The sequence below is a fragment of the Onychostruthus taczanowskii genome, unplaced genomic scaffold, assembly GCF_017590055.1.
Source record: "Onychostruthus taczanowskii isolate IOZ18803 unplaced genomic scaffold, ASM1759005v1 scaffold265, whole genome shotgun sequence".
NCBI classification, from domain to species: Eukaryota; Metazoa; Chordata; class Aves; order Passeriformes; family Passeridae; genus Onychostruthus; species Onychostruthus taczanowskii.
The window spans coordinates 160,365-171,940 of record NW_024499962.1 but is presented as its reverse complement, the minus strand read 5'-3'; the positions used below and the strand labels follow the sequence as shown (position 1 = coordinate 171,940).

The following is an 11,576-nucleotide window of genomic DNA, read 5'->3' as shown; positions in this document are numbered from 1 at the left end:
CGGATCCATCCTGGGAATGCAGAGATTTTCCTGGAATCATTGGAATTTTCCCAGCGGTCCAGGAGCTTTTCCTTCCTTCGAATCCTCAAAATCCTCAGAGCTGGGATTTCCTTCAAATCCCAAAATCCCAAATCCTGAGTTTTAAATCCCAAAATCCCAAATCCCGAGTTTTAAATCCCAAATTCTGAGTTTTAAATCCCAAATTTTCCATCCCAAATTTTCCATATATGGGATTTCATCCCGAGTTTTCCATCCTGAGTTTTTATTCCTGAATTTTCCATCCTGGATTTTCCATCCCGAATTTTCCCTCCCAAATTTTTCACTGCCGAGTTTCCCCCCACCCCCAAATTGGAGGCGCTGTCGAGAGCAGAGCGATATGCAAATGAGGCGGGGTCAATATGCAAATTACACGCAAATGAGGCACTAATCAATATCAATTATATGCAAATAAGACTGCATCAATATCAGAATGATATGCAAATCAGGTGGTATCCATAGCAGAACTATATGCAAATGAGTATCTGTCAATATGAATATGATATGCAAATGAGGCTGCATCAATACCAGAATTACATGCAAATGAGGCAGTGTCAATATCTGCATGATATGCAAATGAGGCAATGCCAATATCCAAATCATACGCAAATGAGACACTATCAATACCAGAATGATATGCAAATGTGACCGTATCAATATCAATAGTATATGCAAATCAGGCTGTATCGATATCAGAATGATATGCAAATTAGGCACTATCAATATCAGGATGATATACAAAGGAAATTGCACCAATATCTGAATGATATGCAAATGAGGTTGTATCGATATCAATTGTATATGCAAATGAGACTGTATCAATCCCAGAATTATGATGCCAATATCCAAATCATACTCAAATGAGACACGATCAATACCAGAATGATATGCAAATGTGACCGTATCAATATCAATAGTATATGCAAATCAGGCTGTATCGATATCAGAATGATATGCAAATTAGGCACTATCAATATCAGGATGATATACAAAGGAAATTGCACCAATATCTGAATGATATGCAAATGAGGTTGTATCGATATCAATTGTATATGCAAATGAGACTGTATCAATCCCAGAATTATATGCAAATGAGTCTGTATCAATATACAATGATATGCAAATCAGGCTGTATCAATATCAGAATTACATGAAAATGACGCACAATCGATGTCAGAATTGTATGCAAATGAGACTGTATCGATACCAGAATGATATGCAAATTAGGCACCATCGATATCAGCAGTCTATGCAAATGATGCTCCACTGATATCAGAATGATATGCAAATTAGGCTCGGTATCACAACTGTATGCAAATGAGGCAGTATCGACAGCAGCACGACGATATCAGAACAATATGCAAACGAGGCAGCACTGATACCCAAAATATATGCAAATGAGGTGTGATCGATATCCAAATGATATGCAAATGAGGCCGAATATTATTTTACAGTGACCGCACTGGAAAATTTGAATCTAATTAAATAAAATTCTTTTTTTTGCCTCATTTTGCGCCGCGGGGTCGGGAATTCCGGAGAATTCCTACAAATCCTCCGGGGTTTTATGGGATTTCCATAAAAAACCCCAAAAAAACGGGGCTGGAAATGGGGAAATTCCCAAAATCTGCCGAGTTTTTCCCGGTAAAAATCCCCAAAAATTCCCGGAACTTACGGAGGACGGCAAACCCGGAGGCACCTTCCGAACTTTCTTTGTCTGAACTTCTGGAAAAAAGGGAAAAAGGGGATTAGGAACGGGGATTTTTTGGGGATTTTGGGGCTGGAATGGGAAGATTGGGATTAATGGGATTGGGATATATGGGATTTATGGGGTCACTCCCATGGAGGGTTACTGGGATCAATGGGATTAATGGGATTGGGATATATGGGATTTATGGGGTCACTCCCATGGAGGGTTACTGGGATTATTGGGAATTCTGGGATTGGGATTTATGGGGTCCCTCTACCATGGAGGGTTACTGGGATCAATGGGATTAATGGGATTGGGATTGGGATTGATGGGGTCGCTCAACCATGGAGGGGTACTGGGATTATTGGGAATTCTGGGATTGGGATTTATGGGGTCACTCCCATGGAGGGTTACTGGGATTACTGGGATTGGGATTTATGGGATTTTTGGGGTCACTCATCCATCAAGGGTCTCTGGGTTACTGGGATCAATGGGATCACTGGGACTGGGATGGGATTTATGGGATTTTTGGGGTCACTCATCCATGGAGGGGCACTGGTTTACTGGGAATACTGGGAATTCTGGGATTGGGATGGGATTTATGGGATTAATGGGGTCGCTCAACCATGGAGGGTTACTGGGATTACTGGGATTACTGGGATTGGGATTTATGGGGTTACTCATCCATCAAGGGTCTTTGGGTTACTGGGAATACTGGGATCACTGGGATTGGGATGGGATTTATGGGATTTATGGGGTCATGGAGGGTCTCTGGGTTACTGGGATCACTGGGAATACTGGGATTACTGGGATTGGGATGGGATTTATGGGGTCGCTCAACCATGGGGGGTTACTGGGATTACTGGGATTTATGGGATTGGGATGGGATTTATGGGGTCACTCCCTTGGAGGGTCACTGGGATCAATGGGATTAATGGGATTGGGATGGGATAATGGGATGGGATGGGGATGGGGATGGAGATGGGAATGTTACTCATCCATCAAGGGTCTTTGGGTTACTGGGAATACTGGGATCACTGGGATTGGGATGGGATTTATGGGATTTATGGGGTCGCTCAACCATGGAGGGTTACTGGGATTACTGGGATTACTGGGATTGGGATTTATGGGGTTACTCATCCATCAAGGGTCTTTGGGTTACTGGGAATACTGGGATCACTGGGATTGGGATGGGATTTATGGGGTCACTCACCCATGGAGGGTGTCACTGGGGTCACTGGGAATACTGGGATTGATGGGATAGGATGGGATTTATGGGGTCCCTCACCCATGGTGGGTCACTGGGCTACTGGGATCACTGGGATAAGGGTGGGATTTATGGGATTTATGGGATTTTGGGATTCAGGGTCGCTCACCCATGGAGGAGCCGTGCAGGGGTCACTGGGATCACTGGCACCACTGGGATCAGGGTGGGATTTGCGGGATTTTGGGGTCGCTCACCCATGGAGGACCCGTGCAGGGGTCACTGGGATCACTGGCACCACTGGGATCAGGGTGGGATTTGCGGGATTTTGGGGTCGCTCACCCATGGAGGACCCGTGCAGGGGTCACTGGGATCACTGGCACCACTGGGATCAGGGTGGGATTTGCGGGATTTTGGGGTCGCTCACCCATGGAGGACCCGTGCAGGGGTCACTGGGATCACTGGCACCACTGGGATCAGGGTGGGATTTGCGGGATTTTGGGGTCGCTCACCCATGGAGGACCCGTGCAGGGGTCACTGGGATCACTGGCACCACTGGGATCAGGGTGGGATTTGCGGGATTTTGGGGTCGCTCACCCATGGAGGACCCGTGCAGGGGTCACTGGGATCACTGGCACCACTGGGATCAGGGTGGGATTTGCGGGATTTTGGGGTCGCTCACCCATGGAGGACCCGTGCAGGGGTCACTGGGATCACTGGCACCACTGGGATCAGGGTGGGATTTGCGGGATTTTGGGGTCGCTCACCCATGGAGGACCCGTGCAGGGGTCACTGGGATCACTGGCACCACTGGGATCAGGGTGGGATTTGCGGGATTTTGGGGTCGCTCACCCATGGAGGACCCGTGCAGGGGTCACTGGGATCACTGGCACCACTGGGATCAGGGTGGGATTTGCGGGATTTTGGGGTCGCTCACCCATGGAGGACCCGTGCAGGGGTCACTGGGATCACTGGCACCACTGGGATCAGGGTGGGATTTGCGGGATTTTGGGGTCGCTCACCCATGGAGGACCCGTGCAGGGGTCACTGGGATCACTGGCACCACTGGGATCAGGGTGGGATTTGCGGGATTTTGGGGTCGCTCACCCATGGAGGACCCGTGCAGGGGTCACTGGGATCACTGGCACCACTGGGATCAGGGTGGGATTTGCGGGATTTTGGGGTCGCTCACCCATGGAGGACCCGTGCAGGGGTCACTGGGATCACTGGCACCACTGGGATCAGGGTGGGATTTGCGGGATTTTGGGGTCGCTCACCCATGGAGGACCCGTGCAGGGGTCACTGGGATCACTGGCACCACTGGGATCAGGGTGGGATTTGCGGGATTTTGGGGTCGCTCACCCATGGAGGACCCGTGCAGGGGTCACTGGGATCACTGGCACCACTGGGATCAGGGTGGGATTTGCGGGATTTTGGGGTCGCTCACCCATGGAGGACCCGTGCAGGGGTCACTGGGATCACTGGGATAAGGGTGGGATTTATGGGATTTTGGGGTCGCTCACCCATGGAGGAGCCGTGCAGGGGTCACTGGGATAGGGGTGGGATTTATGGGATTTTGGGGTCGCTCACCCATGGAGGAGCCGTGCAGGGGTCACTGGGATCACTGGGATCACTGGGATAAGGGTGGGATTTGTGGGATTTTGGGATTTTGGGGTCGCTCACCCATGGAGGAGCCGTGCAGGGGTCTCCGGCGCGCGCTGCCCCCGTACTGGTAGAACTGGGAGCCCGGCTTGCTGGGGGACAGCGCCCCGGGCGTGGCCAGCTCCATGTCCCCTCCCAGCAGGCTCTGCTGCACAGGAACACACGGCTCTGGGATCCGACCCCGATCCCGATCCCGATCCAAACCCTGATCCCAACTCCAATCCTGACCCTAATTCCAATCCCAATCCCGATCCTGATCTCAACCCCAACCCCAGTCTTGATCCTGATCCCAACCCCAATCCCAATCATAATCCCAGTTGCGATCCTGATCCAGATCCCAAACCCAATCCCAATCCCGATCCTGATCCTGATCCAAATCCCAATCTGATTCCCATTCCTGATCCTGACCCCAATCCCAAACCCAATCATAATCCCAATTGCAATCCTGATCCTGATCCCAACCCCAACCCCAATCCTTACCCTGATCCCAATCCTGATCCTGATCCAAATCCCAATCCCGATCCCAACCCTGATCCCAACCCCAATCCCATTTCTGATCCTGACCCTGATCTCAACTCCAATCCCAGTCCTGATCCTGATCCCAATCCCAATCCTGATCCCAACCCCAATCACAATCATAATCCCAACCCCAATCCCGATTGTGATCCTGATCCCAATCCCAATCCTGATCCTGATCCCAATCCCAACCCCAATCCCAACCCCAATCCTGATCTCAATCCCAATCCTGATCCTGATCCCAACCCCAGTCCTGATCCCATTCCCAATCCTGACCCTGATCCCAACCCCAATCCCATTCCTGATCCTGATCCTGATCCAAATCCCAATCATAATCCCAATTGCGATCCTGACCCTGGTCCCAACCCCAACCCCAATCCCGATCCTGATCCCAATCCCCATCCTGACCCTGATCCCAACCCCTCCTATTCCTGATGCTAATCCCAATCCCAATCCCAACCCCAATCACAATCCCAATTGTGATCCTGATCCTGATCCCAATCCCAACCCCAATCCCAATCCTGATCCCAATCCCAACCCCAATCCCAACCCCAATCCCAATCCTGATCCTGACCCCAATCCCAATCCCAATCCCAATCACGATCCTGATCCCAACCCCAATCCTGATCCTGATCCCATTTGTGATCCTGACCCTGATGTCAACTCCAATCCCAGTCCTGATCCCGACCCCAATCCTGACCCCGATCCCAATCCCGATCCTGATCCCAATCCCGATCCTGATCCCAACCCCAATCCTGATCTCGATCCCAATCCCAACCCCAATCCCAACCCCAATCCTGATCTCAATCCCAATCCTGATCCTGATCCCAACCCCAATCCTAATCCTGATCCTGATCTCAACTCCAATCCCAGTCCTGATCCTGATCCCAACCCCGATCCCAATCCTGATCCCAATCCCAACCCAAATACCAATCCCAACTGCGATCCTGATCCTGATCCCAACCCCAATCCCAATCCTTATCCCAATCTCAATGCCAATCCCAATCCTGATCCCAACCCCAATCCCAATCCCAATCCTGAACCTGATCCTAATCCCAACCCCAATCCCAATCCCGATCCCGATCCCGATCCCAATCCCAATCCCAATCAGCTCCTTGCAGCCCTACAAATAACCGGGAACGTTCCCAATCCCAATCCTGATCCTGACCCCAATCCCAATCCCAATCCCAATCACGATCCTGATCCCAACCCCAATCCTGATCCTGATCCCATTTGTGATCCTGACCCTGATGTCAACTCCAATCCCAGTCCTGATCCCGACCCCAATCCTGACCCCGATCCCAATCCCGATCCTGATCCCAATCCCGATCCTGATCCCAACCCCAATCCTGATCTCGATCCCAATCCCAACCCCAATCCTGATTCTGATCCCAACCCCAATCACAATCCCAATGCCAACTCCAATCCCAATCGCGATCCTGACCCTGATCCCGACCCCGATCCCAATCCCAATCCCAATCCCAATCCCGATCCCAATCCCAATCAGCTCCTTGCAGCCCTACAAATAACCGGGAACGTTCACGGAGACCCCACCCCAATTCCCAATTCCCATTCCCGTGAAAATTCCCGGGAATTGTGGGGTCGGGAATTTGCGCTCGGGAAAATCGGGAAGCTCTGGAAGGGATTTTATCGGGATTTTTGGGATAAAATTCCCGATTTTCTCTGTGGGGATGAGGCGGCTCCGTTTCGGGGGCGAAATCCTTTGGGGTTTGGGTTGGGATGGAAGGGGTTAAATGATATCGACTAAATTTGATATCAAATGATATCAAATACATGGAATGTAAAATGAGATCCGTTGGGGTTTGGGTGGGGATGGAAGGGGTTAAATGATATCGACTAAATTTGATATCAAATGATATCAAATATGTGAAATGTAAAATGAAATCCTTTGGGGTTTGGGTTGGGATGGAAGGGGTTAAATGATATCGAATAAATTTGATATCAAATGATATCAAATACATGGAATGTAAAATGAAACCCGTTGGAGTTTGGGTTGGGATGGAAGGGGTTAAATGATATCAAACTGCTATAAAATAATGTATAAAATCAAATAGGTCAAACACGGGGAATGCGCAGAGGATGGGAAGTAGGGGCACCATATAGAAAATATAGAATGTGTTAATTAGATAATTAATTTAGGGTAATTATGTTTGGATTCTATATGAATGTGCTTCTTATATCATGTATAGAATGGATGGTATATAAATATTCAATAATACATATTTTATATAGAAGCATAATGTATAGAATGGATTATATACTATTTATATAGACTGTGTTATGTATTATTTATATAGAATTTATTACATAATGTTCATTAAATTCATTAAATTGTAACTTCAATTGGAATGTATGTTCTATACAATGTATCATATGGAGAATGTATTTTCTATAGGATGTGCTCTATGTAATGTATTAATTAGTACGCATTGATTGAGAGTGAATTTTTAATATATTGTATATTATGTATGATGTATTATTTATTAAATATTGCATATAGAATGATTTCTATATAATTACCTATGTAATGAATTTTATGTTAATATATTAATATAGTGTAAATATGTAATGTCATATATAACATGTACATATATAAATATTATATTATTATATAGTATACATTATATATATATAATGTATATAATAACAGTGTTAATATGTAATGTCTCATATATTTACAATGTATTATATATAATGTATTATATAGAATGCATTATATAGAATGTATAAAACATGTCATAGTGTATTAATATATAATGTCTGCTATAGAATGCATTAATAAATCATGTATTAAACAGAGTGCATGATATAGAATGCATTAAATGGAATGTGTGATGTATGCAGTGTATTAAATATAATATATTCAATATATCATGTATTCAATATATCATGTATTCAATATATAATATATCAACATGTAATCAATATATAATGTACTCAGTTATAATATATTCAATATAGAATGCATTCAATATATGATATATTCAATTATAATATATTCAATATATAATGTAATCAATATATAATGTATTCAATTCTAATATATTCAATATATAATATATTCAATATATAATATATTCAACATATAAAGTATTCAATACGTAATATATTCCATTATAATATATTGAATATATAATATATTCAATATATAATGGGTTCAATATGTAATACATTCAAATACAGGATGTATTCAATATATAACATATTAAATTCTAGGATATTCAATATATAATGTATTCAATATAGAATACATGAATATGTAATATATTCAATCTATAATGCATTCAATGTAGAATACATTCAATATATAACACATTCAATATGTAATATATCAATATCAAATGTATTCAATATACAGTATATTCAATATGTAATGTATCAATATCAAATGTATTCAATCTATGGTATATTCAATATGTAATGTATCAATATCAAATGTATTCAATCTATGGTATATTCAATATGTAATGTATCAATATCAAATGTATTCAATCTATGGTATATTCAATATGTAATGTATCAATATCAAATGTATTCAATCTATGGTATATTCAATATGTAACGTATCAATATCAAATGTATTCAATCTATGGTATATTCAGTATACAGTATATCAATATCAAATGTATTCTTTCTATGGTATATTCAATATATAACATATATTGATGTGTTATATAATGGGCCAATCCCAATCGCGATCCTGACCCTGATCCCGACCCCGATCCCAATCCCAATCCCAATCCCAATCCCGATCCCAATCCCAATCAGCTCCTTGCAGCCCTACAAATAACCGGGAACGTTCACGGAGACCCCACCCCAATTCCCAATTCCCATTCCCGTGAAAATTCCCGGGAATTGTGGGGTCGGGAATTTGCGCTCGGGAAAATCGGGAAGCTCTGGAAGGGATTTTATCGGGATTTTTGGGATAAAATTCCCGATTTTCTCTGTGGGGATGAGGCGGCTCCGTTTCGGGGGCGAAATCCTTTGGGGTTTGGGTTGGGATGGAAGGGGTTAAATGATATCGAATAAATTTGATATCAAATGATATCAAATACATGGAATGTAAAATGAAATCCGTTGGGGTTTGGGTGGGGATGGAAGGGGTTAAATGATATCAAACTGCTATAAAATAATGTATAAAATCAAATAGGTCAAACACGGGGAATGCGCAGAGGATGGGAAGTAGGGGCACCATATAGAAAATATAGAATGTGTTAATTAGATAATTAATTTAGGGTAATTATGTTTGGATTCTATATGAATGTGCTTCTTATATCATGTATAGAATGGATGGTATATAAATATTCAATAATACATATTTTATATAGAAGCATAATGTATAGAATGGATTATATACTATTTATATAGACTGTGTTATGTATTATTTATATAGAATTTATTACGTAATGTTCATTAAATTCATTAAATTGTAACTTCAATTGGAATGTATGTTCTATACAATGTATCATATGGAGAATGTATTTTCTATAGGATGTGCTCTATGTAATGTATTAATTAGTACGCATTGATTGAGAGTGAATTTTTAATATATTGTATATTATGTATGATGTATTATTTATTAAATATTGCATATAGAATGATTTCTATATAATTACCTATGTAATGTATTTTATGTTAATATATTAATATAGTGTAAATATGTAATGTCATATATAACGTGTACATATATAAATATTATATTATTATATAGTATACATTATATATATATAATGTATATAATAACAGTGTTAATATGTAATGTCTCATATATTTACAATGTATTATATATAATGTATTATATAGAATGCATTATATAGAATGTATAAAACATGTCATAGTGTATTAATATATAATGTCTGCTATAGAATGCATTAATAAATCATGTATTAAACAGAGTGCATGATATAGAATGCATTAAATGGAATGTGTGATGTATGCAGTGTATTAAATATAATATATTCAATATATCATGTATTCAATATATCATGTATTCAATATATAATATATCAACATGTAATCAATATATAATGTACTCAGTTATAATATATTCAATATAGAATGCATTCAATATATGATATATTCAATTATAATATATTCAATGTATAATATATTGATATATAATAGTATTCAACATATAATGTATTTAATACATAATATATTCAATTATAATATATTCAATATATAATGTAATCAATATATAATGTATTCAATAATAAGATATTGAATATATAATATATTCAATATATAATATATTTAACACAAAGTATTCAATACGTAATATATTCAATTCTAATATATTCAATATATAATATATTCAACATATAAAGTATTCAATACGTAATATATTCCATTATAATATATTGAATATATAATATATTCAATATATAATGGGTTCAATATGTAATACATTCAAATATAGGATGTATTCAATATATAACATATTCAGTTCTAGGATATTCAATATATAATGTATTCAATATAGAATACATGAATATGTAATATATTCAATCTATAATGCATTCAGTGTAGAATACATTCAATATATAACATATTCAATATGTAAGGTATCAATATCAAATGTATTCAATCTATGGTATATTCAATAATGTAGAATACATTCAATATATAACACATTCAATATGTAATATATCAATATCAAATGTATTCAATATACAGTATATTCAATATGTAATGTATCAATATCAAATGTATTCAATCTGTGGTATATTCAATATGTAAGGTATCAATATCAAATGTATTCAATCTATGGTATATTCAATATGTAATGTATCAATATCAAATGTATTCAATCTATGGTATATTCAATATGTAACGTATCAATATCAAATGTATTCAATCTATGGTATATTCAGTATACAGTATATCAATATCAAATGTATTCTTTCTATGGTATATTCAATATATAACATATATTGATGTGTTATATAATGGGTCCCACAGAATGCGTTAAATGCACAACCTATCACAGGGAACGTATGTAACGTCCTCCATATGTGTCAAACCCAGGCCATGTACGCAATACGTGGGCTGTACTCTATGCACGATGTATGGAATAGCGTGTGTTATTATACAATGCATTCCATAGGGGCAAAATCGATACCAGGTATTGAATACCTGCAATGTATCAAATACTGTGGGTATATACAATATATAGAATAATGTATAGAATATTTAATTGAATATTATATATTAAATACAGTGTGTGTATATATAATATATAGAATAATGTATATAATATTTAATATATATTATCTATTAAATACAGTGTGTATATGTAATATATATAATAATGTATATAATATTTAATATATATTATATACTATATATTAAATGCAGTGTATTATAAATAATATATAATATATAAAATATTCATTACATATAATATATAATATATAATATATAACATATAATATATAATATATTATATAT

The 11,576-nt window shown here is 39.8% G+C and overlaps 1 protein-coding gene across 10 annotated transcripts in view; it reads right to left on the bottom strand.

Annotated features, from left to right (window-relative positions):
• Positions 1 to 967: 967 nt before the first annotated feature.
• Positions 968 to 11,576, bottom strand: part of LOC121337380 (transcription factor 4-like) — an 80,057-nt gene continuing 69,448 nt past the window's right edge. For 3 of the 10 annotated variants that reach the window (XM_041407454.1, XM_041407455.1, XM_041407460.1), the window contains 2 exons: positions 4,611 to 4,737; positions 977 to 1,758 (listed from right to left, as the gene is read on the bottom strand). In XM_041407454.1, coding sequence (XP_041263388.1) covers positions 1,580 to 1,758; positions 4,611 to 4,737 — 306 coding nt within the window. In that variant the 3' untranslated portion in view covers positions 977 to 1,579. Of the gene's footprint in view, positions 1,759 to 4,610; positions 4,738 to 11,576 lie in introns of all 10 variants that reach the window. The other 7 variants (XM_041407456.1, XM_041407461.1, XM_041407459.1 and 4 more) reach the window with 6 other exon arrangements.